This window comes from Bos javanicus, chromosome 1 (genome assembly GCF_032452875.1).
Source record: "Bos javanicus breed banteng chromosome 1, ARS-OSU_banteng_1.0, whole genome shotgun sequence".
NCBI lineage: Eukaryota > Metazoa > Chordata > Mammalia > Artiodactyla > Bovidae > Bos > Bos javanicus.
Window position 1 is genome coordinate 126,629,180 of NC_083868.1, and position 22,592 is coordinate 126,651,771.

Consider the following 22,592-nt stretch of genomic DNA (forward strand, 5'->3'; position numbering starts at 1 on the left):
GCTACCACGTTTATTTTCAAAAGAATGAAAAATTAAAGTATCTCACTGAGGGACCTCCCTGGTGGTCCGGTAGTTAAGAATCCACCTTCCAATGCAGGGGACGTGGATTCTACCTCTGGTTGGGGAATTAAGATCCCACATGCCTCAGGGCAACTAAGCCCGAGTGCCGCAACTACTGAGCCCACGTACAGCAAGGAAAGATCTGGATGATGCAGTGAAGACCCCACGTGCTGCAACTAAGACCAACACAGCCAAATATGTACATACATACATAAACAAACTTAAAAAATATAAAAAGAGAAGAATCTCACTGACCTGAGTTAAAAACTAGTTTATGTAAGGAATGTTGGATAGATTTATCATTTACAAACTGAAATTATGTATGAAGGTATAAAATTACACATTACAAACAGTATAAAACCATACAGTTCAGAATTCATGCCTTTTTTTTTTAAATTTAATTTAATTTTTAAACTTTACATAATTGTATTAGTTTTGCCAAAACTCCCTTAATTGCTCTGCCTTTCCTGTAAACAGCCCCTCTGTATTCAGCCTCACAAGTTATTAAAGCAAGATGTGTTACTATGTATTAAACTAACAAAAAAATCAGTGTGGGTGAGATGATGGCAAATTTGTTTCAGTCATGCATTGCTGTCATATTCTATAATATATTCATGCTTGCTTCATATCTAATTGACACCTCCAAATACTTATCAAGGAAAACTGATACTACATTCCATGCACCACCTAGTAGGGACACCCTAACTGAGAAGGCATTTGACTGTGTGGCATCAAAAGTTATTAGAACAGTCACTATGCGGTACTGATTACAAGATCAAATATAGCAAGTTTCGCCACATTTAAGGAGCTGGAAAGTTGTCTTACTCTTTGATTCAGTAATCTCACACATAAAAGTGGGGGAGATTTGGGGGAATGGCCCAATAAAACCAACAGTAGTGCCTTGGCAGTCACTTTTGGAAATAGGGTCATTGAAAATGTAGTTATTTAATTAGGATGAGGTGTTAATGCAGTAGGGTGAAGTGTAGTCGCTCAGCCGTGTCCGACTCTTTGCAACCCCATGGACTGTAGGCCACCAGGCTCCTCTGTCCATGGGATTCTCCAGGCAAGAATACCGGATTGGGATGCCATTTCTTCATCCAGGGGATCTTCCCAACCCAGGGATCGAACCTGGGTCTTCCACATCACAGGCAGATGCTTTACCCTCTGAGCCACTAGGGAAGAACTCTTCATCAAATGTGACTGATTTCCTCATGAGAAGCAGACACAGGGACACTACCCTGTGAAGAAGGAGGATAGGAGAGATGTGGCTATGAGCCAGGGGACGCCAGAGATTGCTGCAAACCCCCGAATCCCTGGGTTGGGAAGGTCCCCTGGAGAAGGGAATGGCTACCCACTCCAGTGTTCTGGCCTGGAAAATTCCATGGACAGAGGATCCTGGTGGGCTACAGTCCATGGGGTCGGAAAGAGTCGACCATGACTGAGTGACAATCCACACTACCAGAAACTAGGCACAGATGAGGGCAGACACCCTTACGGGTTCCAGAGGGAGCTCGGCCCTACCAACACCATAATTTTGGACTTCTAGCCTCCAGAACTGGGAGAGAATAAAGTGCTATTCTTTTAGCCTCCCAGTTTGTGATACTTTGTTATGGCAATCCATAGAAACTAGGGAGCCATGACCAGGCAATGGGGAAAGAAGAGTCTTTTCAACAAAGGATACTGAAAAAACTGGACATCCATATCAAAAGAATGAAGTGAGACCCTTACCATATACCAAATATAAAAATTAAGTCAAGGGACTTCCCTGGTGGTCCTGTGGTTGGGACTTTGCACTCCCACTCTTGGGGGCACAAATTCAGTCTCTGGTTGGGAACTAGAATCCCGCATGCCATGCAGCCAAAAAATTTTAAAAAATAAAAATTCATTAAAGAACAGGTAACTAAAAATGGATCAATGAGTAAATTTAAAATGCAAATCTATAAAACTCTTACAAGAAAATGTAGAGGAAATCTTCATCACTGTGGATTTATTATGATTTCTTAAATGACATCAAAAGCACAGCTAACAAATGAAAAAAATAGATAAATTGAACTTTAAAAACATTTTTAAAGTTGAAAATTAAAAACTTTTGTGCATCAAAGAATGCTATTAAAATGTTTTTATCTGTTTATGATGAGTAATTAAAAAAATTTTTTCATAACTGTTAGAATTCTCCAAAATAGAAACAGAATTACCCTAATTTAATCTAAAATAATAAGAAATAAAGTTGTCTTGAAATTATTTTGGCATAATGTATAATGTGCAATTTAAAAATGTGTCTGAAAAAGTTTATAGCCTTTGATATCTTAAATTTGATTTCTGAAAACTGACTGAAACATGTAATGTGAAAGGTGTGTGTCTTGCTGTGTTTGGCTTCTAATTTCATTTAAGACTGAGGACTAAAACAAATGGAGAATCACTCTTCTGATTGGTAGTAGTAATAATGGTGACCATTTGGATCATTCAAGGAAAAAGAAGTACTCTGTTCATGATGTAGGGGAATGCTGTGATCCCATTAATAAAAGTGAAAACCAGAAAGAAAAAAAAAGTTTTCACACTTTGAGTGAAAACTCACAAAATGGTAGAAAATATTGCAAATTGTACATTTGGTAAAGGATTAATATCCAGAATATATAAATAACTCCTGTAGCTCAACCATACCACCAAAACCTATACCCAGTTACGAATTTATGAATGGTCAAAGGCTTGAATAATATTCAAATGGTCAATAAGAACATGAAAAATTCTTGTTGGGGAAATGCAAATCAAAACCACAATGAGGTACCACTTCATACCCCCCAGGATGGCTATAAGTTTTTAAATGTAAAATAACAAGTGTTGGTAAGGATATGGAAAAATTGGAACTCTTATACACTGGTTGTTGAAATGTCAAATGGTGCAGCCATTGTGGAAAGCTGTCTGGCAGTTCCTCAGAAACTAAACATAGAATTATCATATGACCCAGCAATTCTAATCCTCCATATGTACACAAGGAATTGCAAACAGGGACTCAAACAGATACTTTACAGCAGTGTTTATAGCAGCATTATTCACAGTAGCAAGGAGGAGGAAACAGCCCAAGTGTTTGGAGATAGTGGCTCTGTTAACACAACATTAATGCCACACTATATTGTGCACTTAAAAATGGTTAAAATGGTAAACTTTATGTTATGTATATTTTACCACAATTAAAAAAAGAATTGATAGCATGTGAAGGCAAGTTGTTAAAGTGATTTGTTTTTCAGCCGCTAAGTCGTGTCCAACTCTTTGTGACTATGGACTGTAGCCACCAGGCTCCTCTGTCCATGGAGTTTTCCAGGCAAGTATATTGGAGTGGGTTGCCATTTGCTCCTCTAGGGATCTTCCCAACCCAGGGATCGAACCGCATCTCCTGTGTCTCCTGCATTGGCAGGTGGATTCTTTACCACTGGGAAGCCCCCATTAAAGTGGAAGAACATGTAAATAAGCCCAGTAGGAAAGTAAACCTAGGTAGGGGTCTCAGGAAGAAAAGGGGATGTTTGAGGGATTAAAGGAAGGGAAGGTATTTAGGGAGTAAGACTGAGAGAACTGAAATAATACTGGGTTGGCCAAAAAGTTCATTCAGGTTTTTCCATAAGATGGTACAGAAAAACCCAAACAAACATTTTGGCCAATCCAGTAGCAAGACATGCCTACTGATACATTACAAAGTTAAGTTTTGGGGGGGTTTTTGGTTAATTTGCCTAATTTATTTATTTTTTAACAAGTTAGAATTGCAATATATGTAAAGTTTTTAATCCTGCTTTTTTTCCTTTAATATTATACTGTGAGAATTTTCCTCTCATTAAGCTATTTTGTGTTTTCAGTTGAAGTATACTTGATTTACAGTGTTTCAGGTTTATAACACAGTGATAGAATACCAGTGGTAGAATGTTTCCAGGTGGTAAAGTTGAGGATGTGACCCTGGGTGAGGACTGCTAAAGAAGCACTGGAAATGACAGTCTTGGGAATTGAACGTGGTCTGGTGGCCCAGATGGTAAAGAGTTTGCCTGTGATGTGGGAGACCTGGGTTCAATCCCTGGGTCGGGAAGATCCCTTGGAGAAGCAAATTGCAACCCACTCCAGTATTCTTGCTTGGAGAATTCCATGGACAGAGGAGCCTGGTGGGCTATAGTCCATGGGGTCGCAAAGAGTTGGACATGACTGAGGGACTAACATTTTCACTTTTCACTTTCACGGTCACGCAGGGGTAATGTTTCCTCCTGGAGGAAAGACAGCAGGCCAGCCAGGGCTGGATGCTGGAGCTGAGTGGATGACAGTGATTGATTTGCAGGAGCCTCAAAGGAAAAAGTATTTATTTCTACTATATTTCTTAAGGCTATACTTTCATTGTAGTGTTGACCCAGTTTGTTGAATTTATTTATTTATTTTTTTGAACAAATTTTGGGAAGCCGGGTAGGTTGCCAGTGGCTAACCAGTCCTAAAGTTGAGAAGCATAAAATAGGATAAGGCTACATTTCAGCACTCCTGTAGGACAGTTTTTATCTGATTGTGTATTATCAAGATAAGTACAATGAAAGGAAAAAGCATCGGCTTCTTTATCTTGCTTTTAAAGTTGTATCAGCTTCTTTAAAGATGTTTCATCAGTTTTGCTTTGTTTTTGGAAGTGCCCACATTGTCATGCTTCAAAAAGGATAACTTTTTGGATAGAATCTGATTGAAAAATTTATGCTATATATCACATAATTGTTACAAAGTGTGCTCAATTTGTCAAATCAAAAAGAGACATTTACAGAGCCCCACCTAATTAAATCATATGTTGAAATTACAGTTTGACCTCTAAATTTGTTTTCTCTTGTGGCAGCAGGTCTTTTATATAATGTAGTCACTGATTTATAATGAGTCTCAAAATACTGTTTCCATCTTTCTTAGGAAAACGGGAAAGCATTTCCACAACTTCATTAGTTGGCAAGACCTACGAGCTACTGAACTTGTAAAATCTTGGAATAGTTCTCTTTTAATGAAGGTAATCTTTTTCTTATGTTCTGTGATTTGGATGTTACTGTTTTTCCCGTATATATTCTTCAGCTGTATGCTGAATTATATAATCTACTGATGATGTTTTAGGACATTAAGAAGAGAATAACATGCACATGCACACTCCCCATACTAGTGAAATTTAATAGGAGTCACCCAGAAGTATGTGTGGTGGGTTGAAGTGCTTAACAGCTACTCTTCATGAAGTCCTGTGGTGATTTGGGGTGGGCCAGAGGTTCACAAGTTACTGAGAATTCATTCTTATTCCTGGAGAAATAGAAAAAATACAGACTATGTCCACTATAGGTACAGACCATGTCCAGATTTTATCATCTGGACATAGTTATGAAAGTGGAGAATGGATATTGAGGTAGATAACTAGCTGACTGCCTGACTGCCGCAATCTTTCAGCATGATGCCTGGCACGTGGTAAGGCGGTGACAGCGCTGGTGACGACAGGCAGCGGTTGCGATACATCACTCAGAAGTGTGAGGTTACTGAGTCGAAGAGGAAGGCAGTTTTCCAGCCCCTCAAATGTGATACCTGCAGTATTTGGTCTTATAATCAAGACCAAATATTATTATATTATATTATACTAAATATTAATTATAAGACTGCTGCTAAGTCGCTTCAGTCGTGTCCGACTCTTTGCAACCCCATAGACGGCAGCCCACCAGGCTCCCCCATCCCTGGGATTCTCCAGGCAAGAACACTGGAGTGGGTTGCCATTTCCTTCTCCAATAATTGTAAGACTAACTATGCAGTATTGATTATTTTAATGCTTCTAATACCACACAGTTAAATGCTTTCTCAGCTAGGCTGCCCCTCCTAGGTGACGGATAGGGGAGTGTCTGGAACATCAGGTTTCCTTAATAAATGTTTGAAGACATTAATTTTATATGAAAAGCAAGTCCAAATATTGGGTCGGCCAAAAAGTTTGTTTGGCTTTTTCATAACATCATGAGGGAAAACCAAACCAACTTTTTGGTCAACCCAACATATTATAAATATGACAGTAATACATGAATGAAGCATATCTGCCATAGTCTCACCCACACTGATTTTTTTGTTAGTTTAATATATAAAAATGTATTCTCCCTTAATAGCTTGTGAAGTTGAATATCAGAGATGCTGTTTACAGAAAGAGCAAGGGTGTTGAAAGGGATTATAAGGAAATGTTGTGAACTTTGGTATACTTTAAAATTGTACTGTGTATAATGTGCAGTTATATTTAACATATAATTTTAGTTTTTAATCAGTCAATTTATTAGACATTCGATTCCTTAAGATGGCTTCCCTTGTGGCTCAGACGGTAAGCATCTGCCTACAACGTGGGAGACCCGAGTTCGATCCCTGGGTTGGGAAGTTCCCCTCTAGAAGGAAATGGCAACCCACTCCAGTACTCTTCCTGAAAAATCCCATGGACGGAGGAGCCTGGTAGGCTACAGTCCATGGGGTCGCATAGAGTCGGACATGACTGAGCGACTTCACTTCACTTCACTTCTTCACTTCACTTCACTTCACTTCACTTAAGTTGGTCACTGAAGTGTTTAAAATGTTTATGCCCTTGAAAATAAATTGTGAGAACATTTATTTCTGTAGAATAAGCCCCAAATCTCAAGCTGTGACATAAAACTGGCATCAGGCACAAAACTGAACATTTAAAGGACTTTGGCTACTTGATACCGAACATGTCTATGACGTAACTTTGGGCCTCTCCTAGCAGAGAAATGCATACAAACAGATTCATAAGAGTTTAGCACACAAAATTGCAGAGCCGGTCCTGCTGAAGGAACCCTACCCTGTAACTGTCCTTTTCCAGATCCTTGTGGTGACAGCAGTGATGGAGGTTCTTGGAAATGTTTAGGGAGAATGTGTCAGAGCTGGCACCAAGGTAGTGAGTTTAGCCACCACTGTCCCCAGGCAAAGTGATGAAGAAATTGGCGCATGGGGCCATTTCCCAGCACCATGTCTCCTCCAGGCACCAATGCTTCTTCTCACTGTTGTCCTGATTCGTGCCTAATGGCTGCTAAGGCTTTTCTTTGCTTTTAGCATAAAATCCTAACTTCTTATCATTGTTTGACCCTGACCTCTTTCCAGACCCCGCTCTCCCTGAAGCTGCTAAGGGTTAGGCTCCCATTTTGCCAGCCCTCAAGCCCTTTCTCACCCTAAAGCCCTCATCCCTGCAAGGGACCCCCTCCACCATCATGGCTGGACTCTTCTCATCGTCGGGGCCCGGCTTGCCGTCTCCTCCTCTGTGGGAGCCCTTCTCTGCCATCTTATTTATAGCAACATCCCCTGCCTCCAATCCAGTCTTTATTACTGTCCTTTCTTTCACAACAGTCCTCAAACTTCAAAGATCTAACACACATTTCTCAACTGAAGTTTTAATTGAGACAATTGTAGATTCACATGCAGTTGTAAGAAATAATACAGAGATCCCTTACCTTCTCTCAAGTGGTAACATTTCACAAAACTATAGCATAATGTTAAACCAGAATATCGACATTAATATATTCCATAGATCGTATTCAGATTTTCCCAGCTTTACTCTTACTCATCTCTGTTTATAGGTGTATGTGTTTTAGTTTCTATAGTTTTTTCCGCATGTTCGTTTACCTGGCACCACAGTCAAGGCACTGAATACTTTCATCACTACAAGGATCCCTCGTGCTGCTTTTTTATAACCACATCTGCCTCACTCATGCGTTCCTCCCCACCCTCTCCCATCCTTAGCTCGTTGCAACCACTAATCTGTCCTTCATTTCAAATTTTTCTCGTTTCAAAAATGTGAGACATGTGGCATCGTGCAGCATAACCTTTTTTAATCTGGGTCATTTTTCGCTTAGTATAATTCCCTGGAGAACACAAGTTATTACATGTATCGGTACTCCTTTCTGCTTTATTGCCGAGTTTTATTCATGAGCCACCTGTTGAGGGACATCTGTGCTAGAGTCAGTTTGGGGCTGTTACCAATAAAGCTGTTATGAACATTTGCTTATGGGGTTTTATGTGAGCATAAGTTTTCATTTCTCTGAGATAAGTACCCCAAGAGGATGACTGCTAGAATATAGGGTAATTGTGTGTTTTGTTTATAAGACAATAAATGCTGTACTTTTTTTTCAGAGTGGTTGTACCATTTACATTTCCACCAGCAGTGTATGAGTTATAAGATGTGTATTTTTTCTAATTTTGAAAAGAATGATTTTTAAAGTGAAAGTTGCTCAGTCGTATCTGACTCTTTGCTACCCCACAGACTATACAGTCCATGAAATTCTCCAGACCAGAATACTAGAGTGGGTAGCCTTTCCCTTCTCCAGGGGATCTTCCCAACCCAGGAATTGAACTGGGGTCTCCTGAATTGCAGGCAGATTCTTTACCAAATGAGCTATCAGGGAAGCCCGATGATTTTTAAACAGGATGCATTTTTAATCATCAGGGATTTTTTTTTTTTTTTGTCATTTTAACCATGAATTATATCTTAGCATTATGTCACAACGTAACTTATAGCATTTTTTCTTTTTTAGTAGTATATTAAATAGGGGTTCATTTTAGAACCATTGTATTCTTGGATGATCTCATTTATTGATTTGATTACTTATTTACCTGTCTCTTCCTGCTAGAATGTAAATTTCAAGAAGACGGGGATTCTGCCTGTTTGCTCTATTTTCTCAGGGCCTTAGCACTGTTCTTGGGACTTGGAAGGCACTCAATAATAGTTGTTCAGTATATGAACAAAAGTGTTCATTGTTCGTATGTTGACTAAAAGTGCAGGTGTTAGAAGTCTTAATATTTTTTGTGTGCCCCCACCAAAGTATCTACATTTTAACAGAAGATCCCTGAAGGATCCCAAATCTAAGTCTTTATAGAGAAAAATCTGGTTGCTTGTAGAGGAAGAACTTCAGTTTGAAGCATTTCTTAACATATAACACATCAGAAAGAGGATTATTAAATACTTTTTTAAAAGTCTTGTATTTAATAAGTAATGTAAAGTGCAGAAGGTTGGCCTGCAGAAGGTCAGAGTACTGAACAGGATGAAAAGGAGGGTACTATTTCTGGTTATAAGATGAATAAGGTCTGGGAATCTAACGTGTAATGTGATGACTATAGTTAATAATTCTATATTGTATAACTGAAATTTGCTAAGAGAGTAGAACTTAAATGCTCTCATCAAAAAGAAAGAAAAGGTGAAAAAAGTTGAAGTCTATTGTTCAAAAAAAAAATGAAGAACAAAACTGTAATGAGAGAACTGAGTCTACACATTTATTGATTGATGCCTTATGCCAAAAATGAAGGAAAAATAAATTTGTATTTCTATTTTAAATAAACCAAAATCTTTCAATTTCTTTTGAGAAGGAGTAGGAATAACCGAGGGAAAAACGCAAGTAGATAAATTCTCTGTAATTGAATTTTTTGTAAAACATCAGTTTCAGAAGTTGAATCATCCATCTGCATCTTTGTCATTAGGTAGCAGGATACGTGTTTATTTTGTTGTTTTGGGGGGTTTTTTCTAGTATGTCTTACAAACCTTAAAACTCAATGCTAGTTTTTTGTATAAGGCTTTTTTTTTTTTTCCAATTAAAGATTTTGCATTACTAAGAAGTAAACTTAAAACTGTATATTTCATCTTTAGTCATTAGATAAATATAAATAGTATTAAATAAAATAATTCATCCCAAATTTTAAACACTTAATGTGTAGGGAAACTTCCCTTCTGGGTTAATACTAAGTTGATTAAAAATATATTTCTAATAGAAAAATAGCCTTCTCCCTTGACCCTCTTGCTTTACTTCCATAGTTGAAAATAGGTAAAGAAGTATAAAATAGTTATTTTTCAAAGGTTTTTGTAAGTACTTGAGCCTGCAGTGTTCTGAAGACATTCATAGTAGGTGTGTCACGTTTCATATTTTAGACTGCAAATTGACCTCTTAGGGTGCTTTGCTTGATTTCCTTATGTGCTGAGGACACTATATAAGGAATTAAAGAAGTTGTTTGCTGTTGAGTTTGTTTGCATGTGTATAGAATTGATATAGAAACATTAAACGCCATTAAACACATTTTCCTAAAATATCTTTTTTTTAAAAAAATAGCTCATACACAGTTCCTGCCGAGTACTGCACTTTTTCACTAGAAGTAAACAATTTCTAGCAGCCAGTTTGTTCACTTTCACAACTCAGCATGTTTCTTTGAGATTGGCCTGGATTTTGCAGAACCTGACTGAGGTAAGAAAAGATTGTGTGTGTGTGTGTTTGAGGAATGAAAAAAATGGAAGGAATAAGGACATTAATTTGATTATTTGAGGGAAAATTGTGTCTACCACATTGGGATGGAAGACAAGGAATCTTTACTCAATATTTCTTTAAAACATTTTAATGGTGAATCATGTCACATACAGAAAAGTAAATGAACCAAAATGTACCTACCACTCAGTGATATTTTTGGAACAAACGTCTGTTTAACACTACTTGAATCAAGAAATAGAACATGGTGGCACTGTGTGTGACATTTTCTTTCCATTTTTGTAATTTACATGTTTATTCCTGGACACTACACGTAGGTTTCTTTGCTGGAATATTTTTGAACTTTGTAAATGGAATCATGCAGTGTTTATTCTTCTGTATCTGACTCCTTTTGCTTGGCATTATATTTGTGAAATATACCACTGTGTGTACATTAATTTTATTATATTCTCATTGTAATTTAGTGTTCAGCATGTGATTTTACCAGGGTGTGTGTATCCATTCTGTTCATGTACATTAGCGTTATTTCCAGTCTGGGGCCATTATGAATAATGCTCTGTATTTCTATTGCTGTAAATGTATTTCTATTGTATCTATACATGGGAATGGAATTTTTTAGGGCATAAAGGTGTATATATATTTTCACCTTTAGTGGATAATATCAAACGTTTTTCCAGTTTTTGTCAATTTGCACACTCCTCAGCAGTGAATGAGAGATTTTAATTTCATTTACCATCATAATTGATATTATCAGTCTTTAATTTTAGCCATTTTGGTGGGTTGGTTGTGATATTTCATTGTGATTTTAGACTAGATTAAAAAAATGAAATCAAACTGTGTGCTATCTTACAGGAGACATACTTTAGACCAGAAAAACAGATCAGTTAAGATTAAATGGGGAGTTCCCTTGTGGTCTGGAGGGAGAGTTCTGGGCTTTCACTTCTGGGGCCCAGGTTCAGTCCCTGATCAGCATGCCCCTCCCCAAAAAAGAAAATGCAAAAGGCTGGTAAATGAGTCAAAATGACACTTAAATAAAAGAGTAAATGGATGGAATCTACTATACAGAACAGATTCACAGACATACAGAAGACAGACTTGTGATTGCCAAGGGGGAGAGGGAGTTGTTGAGGGAATGATTGAGAGTCTGAGATCAGCTGGTGCAAATTAGAATATATAGGATGACAAGGACTTACTCTGTAGCACACAGAGCTACAGTCAATATTCTGTGATAAACTGTAATGGAAAAAATATGAAAAAGAATATATATACATATATATAATTGAATCATTCTGCTATATAGCAGAAATTCATACAACAATGTGAATCAGCTATACCTCAGTGAAATATTTTTTTGAAAAGTCAATGGATAGAAAAGATGTCCATGCAAACAGCAACCATAAGCTAAGTGACCATTCTAATATTAGATAAAACAGACTTTAAAAACAAACAAAAGTTTTACTAAAGATAAAGAAGAGCATTTTATAATAATAAGTCAATCCATCAGAAATACACAACAATTACAAACTTGTATGCACCTAATAACAGTGTTCTGAAATACAGAAAACAAAAATTGGCAGAACCAAAAGTGAAAATAAACAATGCATCAGTGGTAGTCGGAGATGTCAGTACCCCATTTCAATAATTGGTAGAACAGCTGGAGAGAAGATCAATAAGGAAACAGAAAACTTGAACCATAGCATAAACTATCTAGACTAATAGACTTTTATAGAAAGCTAATAACAACAGGATACACATCCTTCTTAAGGGTGTATGGAAGCTTCTCCAGGATAGACTATACACCATAATACAGTCTCAATACATTTAAAAGGGCTGAAATTATACAAAGTATTTCTACAACTACAAAGGAATGAAATTTGAAATAAGTAATAGAAAGTTGGGAAGTTCAAAACTATGTGGAAATTAAACAAAGCATTTTAAATAATCGGTTGAAAAAAAATCTCAAGAGATATTAGAACATATTTTGAGATGAATGAAAATGAATGAAAACATAGTATACCAAAATGTGATGTACCAAGAATAGTGTTTACAAGGAAATATAGATTAAGACTATATTATATAGAGAGACTATGTTAAAACAAATCTAATATTCTATCTTAAGACACTGGGGAAATAAATGAGCAAACTGAAAACCCAGACAAGCAGAAGGAAAGTAATATAAAGACTAGAGTGAAAACTGTTGAAATAAAGAATAGAAAAACAGTTGAAAAAATCAATAGAATCAAAAGTGGGTTTGAAAAGATTAGCTAGACTGACAAAGAAAAAGAAGAAACAAAAAGAAGATCCAGATAACTAAAATTATGAATGAAAAAGTTAATATTAATTCCAGCTTCACTGAAGTTAAAAACATTAGACAATACTATGAACAAGCGTATGCCAGCAAATTAGATAACTTAAATAAAAGGGGAAATTTCTTAGAAATTGCACAAACTACCCAGACTGACTCAAGAAGATATATGCAAGCTGAATAAATCATTTGTCCATTAAGAAATTAGTAAATTTTAATTTTAGAGGAGTTTTAGGTTTACAGAAACCTTGAGCAGAAAGTACAGAGTTTCCATATTTCCCCAGTACAGTTTTCCTGTTATTAATATGCTGCATTTGTTACAATTGATTAATCAATAGTGACACATTATTATAAAGTATTATTAATGTGGTATATCTACAATTACAGTATCATTCACAGTGGTTTCACTGTGCAGATTTTATATGAACATAAATTTTCACCTCATTTGGGTAAATACCTAGGTATGCAATTGCTGGATGATAAGGTAAGAGTATGTTTTAAATTTGTTAAGAAACTGCCAAATTGTCTTCTGAAGTGGATCTACCATTTTGCATTCATCCCAACGATGAATGGGAGTTGCTTCGTATCCTTGCTAACATTTGATGTCAGTACTTTGGATTTTAGCTCTTCTAATAGTTGTGAGGTTGTGAAGTGGAGAAGGAAATGGCAACCCACTCCACTACTCTTTCCTGGAGAATCCCATGACAGAGGAATCTGGTGGGCTACAGTCCATGGGCTTCCCTGGTGGCATAGATGGTAAAGCATCTGCCTGCAATGTGGGAGGCCTGGGTTCAATCCCTGGGTTGGGAAGATCCCCTGGAGAAGGAAATGGCAACCCACTCCAGCACTCTTGCCTGGAGAATTCCATGGACAGAGAAGCCTGGTAGGCTACAATCCATGGGGCAACAAAGAGTCGGACACGACTGAGAGAATTCACTTTCACTTTCACAGTCTATGGGGTTGCAAAGGGTTGGACATGACTGAGTGACTAACACACAATAGTTGTGAAGTAGTATCTCATTGGTTTAATTTATCATTTCCTACTAACATGTGATGCAGAAATATGACTCTACTTTTATTTCTTATTCTTTATGTTGATAAGGACCTGCAGGATATATATTGACTAGAAAGGATGACTGCAAAGATCCTTTTCTCATCCTGATCTTGAAACAAAAGCTTTTGACATTTCACCATTTAGTATGAATCTATGATAGGTTTTCTTTAGATATTCTTTATCAAATTTAAGGAAATACTCTCCTTTTCCTGTTTGCTAAGATATTTTGTTATGTATGGATGTTGGCTTGATCAAGCACATTTTCTGCACTTATCTCAGTGTGACAACCTGCTTGGGCCTCATGCATGCATGCACGCTAAGTTGCTTCAGTCATATCCGACCATGTGCGACCCCATGGACTATAGCCCGCCAGGCTCCTCTGTCCATGGGATTCTCCAGGCAAGACTACTGAAGTGGGTTGCCATTCCCTTCTCCAAGGGATCTTCCCAACCCAGGGCTTGAACTCATGTCTCTTACATCTCCTGCATTGGCAGACAGATCCTTTACCACTAGTGCTACCTGGGAAGCTTGGGCCTTGTAGGAAGTTTTAAATTCATTGCTTGATATCTTGTTGATTTGGAAAACTGATAATATCAACTATTATCTTCAAGTATAAATTTCTGCTCCATTCTCCTGAAAATCTGCTTACATGTATGTTGGATCTTTTGACTAAATCCTTTTTGACTCCCACTCTTTATTACATATTTTCCATTCTTTGGTCTCTATGGGCCTTATTTTGGGTATTTTCATCTAACTGGTCTTCCAACTCTTTTATTATCTCTTTGTTTCTAATACAGTGTTATTAAAACCCAAGCATTAAGTTCTTCGTTTTTAAGTTTTAGAATTTCTTTCCACCCCCATGCCTCAAATCATCATGTTATTTTAAAATCCATGGCTAGTATTTGTAACTCCTATGGATTGTCTCTTTCTCTTTCCCACCCTCACCAGCCACCCCCGCCACAATGTTCTCTTGTTTCCTCATATGCCTGATTACTTTGTTGCTGTTATTCAGTCACTAAGTCATGTCTGACTCCTTGTGATGCCATGGGCCGCAGTACACCAGGCTTCCCTGTCCTTTACCATCTCCCAGAGTTTGCTCACACTCATGTCCATTGAGTAGGTGATGCCATCCAACTATCTCAGCCTCTGTTGCCCCTTTTCCTCCTGCCTTCAGTCTTTCCCAGCATCAGGGTCTTTGCCAGTGAATCAGCTCTTCGCATCAGGTGGCCGAAGTATTGGAGCTTTAGCTTCAGCATCAGTCCTTCTGATGAATATCAGGGTTGATTTCCTTTAGGATTGACTGGTTTGATTGCAGGGTGACAATATACAGCTTTGACATACTCCCTTCCCAATTTTAAAGCAGTCCATTGTTTCACGTCTGGTTCTAACTGTTGCTTCTTGACCTGCACACAGGTTTCTCAGGAAGCAGATAAGGTGGTCTGGTATTCTCATCTCTTTAAGAATTTTCCACAGTTTGTTGTGATCCACAGTCAAAGGCTTTAGCGTAGTCAATGAAGCATAAGTATATATTTTTCTGGAATTCTCTTGCTTTTTCTGTGATCCAGCAGATGTTGGCAATTTGATCTCTGATTCCTCTGCCTCTTCTAAATCCAGCTTGATTGAAATGATTCAAAGCTGAGATGGAGTTCCTGTAAGAAGCTTTTAGTTTACCCCTACTCCTAGAGTAGAGTCATTTGGAGTCTTAACCCAACGTGAAGAGGATTGCTCTTGGTCCTCCTGCGTTAGGAAGCCCTGACTACTCTCTCCCTCACTAACCTAATGAGGACCTACTGCCTATCAGAGGGGCTGGCCCTGAAGTAGTTTTTAAATGAACAGGTGAGTTTACTACCTGGTGGGCATTGTTGCTACTTGCTGAAATACAGATTAACCTTTGGGGACCTGCCTGTTGGTCCAGCGGTTAACACTGCACTCCCAATGCCAGGGGCACAGATTCAGTCCCTGGTCAGGGAACTAGGATCATGACACATGGCATGGCAAAAAAAGAAAGATGCAGATGAACCTTTGTCTAATTTGAAACAAATTAGAGAATCACAATTTCTAAATTTAGAAAGTTTCAAATATCATTATTTTACTTAAAGTATTCCATATTTAGGGTTTCCTCAGTGGCTCAGCGGTAAAGTAGTGTAGGAGTGTAGTAGTAGTAGTAGTGTAGGAGTCACAGGAGGTACAGGTTCAGTCACTGAGTCTGGAAGATCTCCTGAAGGAGGGCATGGCAACCCACTCCATATTCTTGCCTGGAGAATCCCATGGACAGAAGAACCTGGGGGGCTACAGTCCAAGGGATTGCAAAGAGTTGGACACGACTGAAGCGGCTTAGCATGCATGTACACACTCCATATTTAAGTGATATAACACCTGACTCTTCAAAATACTTGTTAAAAGAAATCTACAGGTGACTTCTCTTTTTAAAACTTATGCCATTCATCTTCTTTCATTGATCCCTTCTACTATTAAAATATAATTCATTCTTAAATATGTGCATTTGCTGTTTTTTTACCTCATTTATTTAGCAAGTTTTTTTTTTTTTTTTTTTAAACATCTGTTATTTGAAAGGGATAAGGGATGTCCCTAGGTGTTGGAGTTATAAATGGAATCTAGTTCCTGCTCTTAAGGAGCTTAGGGAATGAATGGTGTTGTGAGATAGTGACTGTATGAGAGATGTCCTTGGATGCTGGGTTGGGCATATCCAGGAAACGCTAGTCTTAAAGGACAAATAAGAGTTGGAGAGATGACCAAGTAGGATTTGGGGAATTGTTTTCCAGTAAGTTAACGATAGCTTTACAAGCTTGGCAGTTTCTCTGTTAGCTAGTTTAAGGAGATTTTGATTGTTTTTTTGCTTTGGCAGATTTCTTCTGTGATGTGCCAAGTAAGTAATATTTAGGCTTTCAGAGGTCATGAGGACTCCCTCGCAACCAGTCTGCCAGTGTAGCATGAAAGTAGCCATAAATAATACAGAAAGAAATGAGCGTGGCTGTGCTCTCTGTGTTCAGTAAAACTTAAAGGAAATGGAAAGTTGAATTTCATGTTTCGTGTGTTACAAAGTATTCTTTTTGTTCTTTTAACCATTATAAAATTAAAAAAGCATTCTTAACTTGTGATACAGAAACAAGCAACTGTTTTGATTTGACCTGTGAGCTTTATTGTGCTATATCCCACTTAGACTTTCTATATTTAGGCATATTCATATATGTAAACTAAAAAATAGATACACTTTTTCTTCATCACAAAAATAAGCATGCTCAGTGTAAAACTAAAGCCTTTCATACTCTGTAGTAATTGCTTAGAATTGTTGAGGGTAAATTCTAGAAATTATTTCTCTGTATATAAATTTTTATAAAAAATGGGATGATACTGTGTTTAGTGATTGGCACTTGATCATGCACTTAACAATTTATCCCTTTTGAACTGATCATGTGCTGTTGTGTTTTCAAGGTGCAAAAGGCAGTGGAAGAAGAAAATTGCTGCTTTGGGACTGTTGATACCTGGTTGTTACATAAGCTCACAAAAGGTAAAGGTGATTTGATCTGCTCAGGTAACTGGAATTTGACTGATAGAAATCATTCATCTTAAAGAAGCGAAAGTTTTAAACTTTTTCCCCCATATCCCAGACATCCTGTTTTTTCTGGGACCCTAATAACTTCCTGTTATTGTAAAGCTAGATTAATTTCAGATATTTTCTAAGACAAGAGTGATTTTTAAATTGTGATGACACCTCAAACATAAGACTGAGAAAAGTCTTATGTTTGAGAGTGGTAAGACTTGAGTTCAATACTGAATCTGCTTCTTTGCAACTGTACCTAGAGTATATAGCTGTAGGTAATCACATTGCTTCTCTGAGCCCCTTTCCTCATCTTTAAACTGGGAATCGAGCTGACAATGTGCCTAAAAGCGTTAAACAGGAAATTACTTTGGAGACTTTGCACTGGAAATGCACATTTTGAATGAATTTGAGAGCAGGCAAGGTTGAGACTGATAAGGATATGGGTGTAGACTGACACTACCTGATAATAAATAGATCATTTCCAATGTAAATTTAGGTTCTGAATTTGCCACAGATTTTTCAAATGCCAGCACAACTGGACTTTTTGACCCATATGAGGTAAAGTTTTTTCCCCTTCTTTTTGAATCACCAATTTTTGTATAATTTAGCTAGGATTTTGATGACATATTTTTATGCCCAGATGTGTTGGAGCAAGATCGTTACCTCCCTGCTTTCAATCCCGCTGTCTTTCCTGCCTCCTGTGAAGGATACGAGGTAATAATGAAAATCAGATATAGAAACCAGCAAAATTGTCCCTGAATTCACCTCGCCTTCGGGGGGAAAATTATTTTATCACTATTACACCTCCAAGGTGCTTATATGTTCATTATGTAACTTTTGGGGCTATATTAAATTTTAGAATTAATATTTCTAGAGCTATAACTTACTTTTTAATCAATTTTATTTGAAGCCACAATTTTGGATCAGTGGATGAAGAGATATTTGGTGTGCCTATACCAATAGTGGCCTTGGTAAGTAGAAAACTTGAGGATTTTTCCTTGTATAGTATATAAACTAAATGAATATCTGTGAATAGTTAGGTTTAGTTTAAGAAACACAAACGTCCAAGCAGAAGAGTGTGTTTTTTGTTTTTAAGTTAAAGGGCCCTGAATATAATCAGAAGGATTCTCTGTTTTCTGGAAAGGGGACCAATGGGCTAGTGTTCTATCATGGAAATTCTTTGTAACTTTTTCTGACTTCTCTATATGTTGTTTTTCAGAAAAGTACTATGTTAAATTTTTAGAAAATGTTGTAGTCTGAGTAATATGTGGTTTATATTTGATACTCTGAGACAGGAAGCAGTGATAGGGCCAGTGCTTAATTTATATTAATATAAGAAACTGTGAGAGGGCAATTAAAATAAAGAAGACAAATATTTGCATTTTATTTTTTATTATTTTTTAAAGTGCATTTACATTTTATAAAATCCTTCCTCTACTGAGACGGTAAAGAATCTGTGGATGAGTGAAAAATTAGCTGTTTCTGGTTTTTGAGGTTTCTTTGTTTCCTTTTAGTAATTAGTTACTTAATTTGGCTGTGCCAGGTCTTAGTTGATACATGCAGGATCTTTAGTTGTGGCATGTGAACTCTTAGTTGCAACATGTGGGATCTAGTTTCCTGACTAGGGATCAAACCCAGGCCCCCTGCATTGCGAGCACAGAGTCTTAGCCACTGGACCACCAGGAGTGCCCCTGAGGTTTCTTTCTTGACTATAGAAACTCAGGCCTTGCTTTTAATTTCCTGTAGCAGCTTAAGAAGGAGGTGTAGAACATCTGACCCTACATAGACACTCACTCCAGTAGGTGGAGGAGTCAAGTGAGGGGAGGGCAATTTAATTCTCAAATTACAAATTCCCTATTCAACTCAGAGTAGGCTCAGGTTTAGATTAAGGTATGACTAGAAAACTTACTCGGAGAAGGCAATGGCACCCCACTCCAGTACTCTTGCTTGGAAAATCCCATGGACGGAGGAGCCTGGTGGGCTCCAGTCCATGGGATCACGAAGAATTGGACACAACTGAGCGACTTCACTTTCACTTTTCACTCTCATGCATTGGAGAAGGAAATGGCAACCCACTCCAGTGTTCTTGCCTGGAGAATCCCAGGGATGGGGGAGCCTGGTAGGCTGCCATCTCTGGGGTCGCACAGAATCGGACACAACTGAAGTGACTTAGCAGCAGCAGCAGCAGCAGAAAACTTATTGATTAGTGAGAAAGCATTCTTCAGGTGAGTTTTGGTTCTTAAAATATTGTGGTGTATATATATTAAATATATCTACATGTATTACATTAGCAAATGTTATAGGGAGTTCCCTGGTGGTCTGGTAGTTAGAATTTGACACTTTCACTGTCATGGCTAGAGTTCAATTCCCGATCGGGGGACTGAGATCCCACAAGCCATGTGTTGTGGCCAAAAAAAAAAGAAGTTATAATTTTTCTTTTTAACAAAAATGTATGGTTGGGAAATATATGGTTTTAACCTACATCTACTTATTCACCTATGAAAGTGAAAGTGAAGTCGCCCAGTCGTGTCCTACTCTTTGCAACCCCATGGACTGTAGCCTACCAGGCTCCTCCGTCCATGGGATTCTCTAGGCAAGAGTACTGGAGTGGGGTGCCATTGCCTTCTCCAGGGAGTCTTCCCGACCCAGGGATCGAACCTGGGTCTCCCGCATTCCAGGCAGACAATTTAACCTCTGAGCCACGCCTATGCTACTTCTTAAAAGGGAAATTTGTGTGGTCTGTTATTTTGACTAATGAATGAAGGTGCTTGCAAGTTGCAAATAACGAACCTTAGCTGTTTTTTTCTGCACAAATTTTATTCTGACTTTTGTTATTAAGATTATTCTTATGATTCTTCAAAGTGGTCAAGTAGATTGCCCACTAAAAATTCCCGAGACATGTTAGTTTTCCACATAATGTTATGGTCCTAGAGAGACTCCTGTTATATAGTTGTTGCTATGTTCTCACCAGGGAGTTTGTTTAAAGGAAAAAGAAAAAAAGGAAAGAAAGTATTGAACCATGAGACTATAGTGAGTAAGACAGTGGGATACAGTGAAATGGACCAGTGCTAAAGGCATAAAGACCTTATATTTGTTTGTTTTGGCAGGTCGCTGACCAGCAAGCAGCCATGTTTGGAGAATGCTGCTTTCAGACAGGAGATGTGAAGTTAACCATGGGAACTGGGACGTTTTTAGATATTAATACTGGAAATAACCCTCAACAGAGTATTGGAGGTAAGGAGTTAGAATTTATCCTATTTGTTAATGAAATATCATTTTTTTTCCACTCACTTAATTTTTATGACACTACTTTCCTATTTTATATTAAGGATATTCTCTAATATTTTTCATTATTCGTCTTAGAGATAGTCAATACCCACTTGCTTTTACTCTTTTAATTAAAAGCACTAAGAAATAACCAGGATTCTATGGAAAAATTCAGAAAGATTAGGATATTTTGGTCAGCTTTTCAAAGATTTACCTTTAACACTTGTTATATTTATTTAAACCATCTTTCTAGGTCTCTAAAATTTCTTTCATGTGTTGGGATTTATTCTTTTTGTGAATATTTTTGGGGTTGGTACTTCTCAACTAGTGATGCATGTGTATTCAGGGTTTCATTCTAATTTGTTTTTTGGCTCACAGTATGGCATGTGGGATCTTATTAATAGTTCCCTGACCAGGGGTGGAACCCCTAGCCCCTGTGGTGAAAGCATGGAGTCTTAACCACTGGACCACCAGGGAGTGTGTTAGTTACTCAGTCATGTCCGACTCTTTGTGAGCCTATGGACTGTAGCCCGATAGGCTCTTCTGTCCATGGAATTCTTTAGGCAAGAATACTGGAGTGGGAAGTCCTGTATATTTAGAATTTTAATAACAACTACTAAGAATTTGTTCTGCCAAATTGAAGAAATCCTGGAATGCAGAATCCAAGAAATTTAGATTGTGTAACTACACTCGGGAGCACTTGGGGCTTTTAGTCTGAGCCCTGCTCCTTTAACATGGTTACTTAGAGGTGGATTTTAAAATCTTGTTCCTGTCTTTCATCCTGCCTACTGTTCTTCATTTCCCCTTAATTGGGAAAACAAAAGCTAGAAAAATGATCTTTATAAAAATTAAGGGGAAAAAAAAAGGAAAATGATCGTTGTTTCTGTTTAGAAACCTTATTTAGAAACTGCAGATAAATGTAATAACATGGTTAGTTCTCTAACAAACAAATCTTGTAATAACCATTACTTTCTCAATTAAAATATTGTTTCTGTGTTTCTAGAGACATAGATTGCTTGTAGCTGATAAAAGCTAATATTTATTTTTCATACTCTATGCCAGGCACTAATTCTTTTTCTGTATTAACTCAGTTTATTCTCACAGGAGCTCTCTGAGGTAGGCCGTTTTACAGTCAAGGAAACTGAAGCTAAGAAGTTGGAAACTTGTAAAACCACACCTAGAAAATGAGACAGGGCGGGGATTTGAACTCAGGCAGTCTGACCCCATAGGCATGTTGCTAGTTTTTGAGATAATCAGATTGCTCCACTGCAGACACCTCTGTAATGAATTCACTCTTTATTATTTGACTTATATTGTTTATTTGTTTTTAAGGCTTTTATCCATTAATTGGGTGGAAGATCGGGCAAGAAGTGGTGTGCTTAGCTGAAAGCAATGCGGGAGACACAGGCACTGCCATAGAGTGGGCTCAGCAGTTAGGTAAGTTATCTTCTAAATGGCTTTCGTAGATAGGCCAGCCCTAACTCAAGACAACCACATAAGCTAATCAGCAGGGAGTGAATGGATTGTTTGAATGAAACTCAAAATAAAATGACACATGCTAGAAGAAAATCTGGGCCTCCCTGATGGCTCAAATGGTAAAGAATCTGCCTGCAATGCAAGAGACCCAGGTTTGATCCCTGGGTTGGGAAGATCCCCTGGAGAAGGAAATGGTCACCTGCTCTAATATTCTTGCCTGGAGAATTCCACGGATAGAGCCACTATTTTGTGATGCATTCATTGTCTTTCATCTTTGTTCTTCACTGTCTAGTTGGTCTGTGACTGTGTCTAATCAAAATTCTGAGTCTGCAAAGTTGGACTTAAGTGATCTCTAGAAACCTGCTCTCCCTTCCAGTTGTGACCTGTCCTGGCTTTCCCTGGAGAGCCCTCCTTTTATTCTCCTTCCATCCACTTAAAATATGCTCCTGTTTTTCACTGGCTGCTCAGAAGTCTTTGATTTCTTTGTTTAGAATAGTTTAAATTGCCTTTATAATGTTCTCAGTGTCATGAATAGAGTCATGTATGAGAGAAAACCTACTATGGAGGAGCTATGCAGTGTTATGCATAAGAGTATGGCCCTGGTTCCATCAG

The 22,592-nt window shown here is 37.8% G+C and overlaps 1 protein-coding gene across 3 annotated transcripts in view; it reads left to right on the top strand.

Annotated features, from left to right (window-relative positions):
• Positions 1-22,592, top strand: part of GK5 (glycerol kinase 5) — an 84,540-nt gene that overhangs the window by 32,135 nt on the left and 29,813 nt on the right. For all 3 annotated transcript variants that reach the window (XM_061419667.1, XM_061419672.1, XM_061419678.1), the window contains 8 exons: positions 4,972-5,065; positions 10,167-10,298; positions 17,129-17,204; positions 17,734-17,795; positions 17,878-17,951; positions 18,148-18,208; positions 20,345-20,471; positions 21,837-21,941. In XM_061419667.1, coding sequence (XP_061275651.1) covers positions 4,972-5,065; positions 10,167-10,298; positions 17,129-17,204; positions 17,734-17,795; positions 17,878-17,951; positions 18,148-18,208; positions 20,345-20,471; positions 21,837-21,941 — 731 coding nt within the window. The remainder of the gene's footprint in view (positions 1-4,971; positions 5,066-10,166; positions 10,299-17,128; positions 17,205-17,733; positions 17,796-17,877; positions 17,952-18,147; positions 18,209-20,344; positions 20,472-21,836; positions 21,942-22,592) is intronic.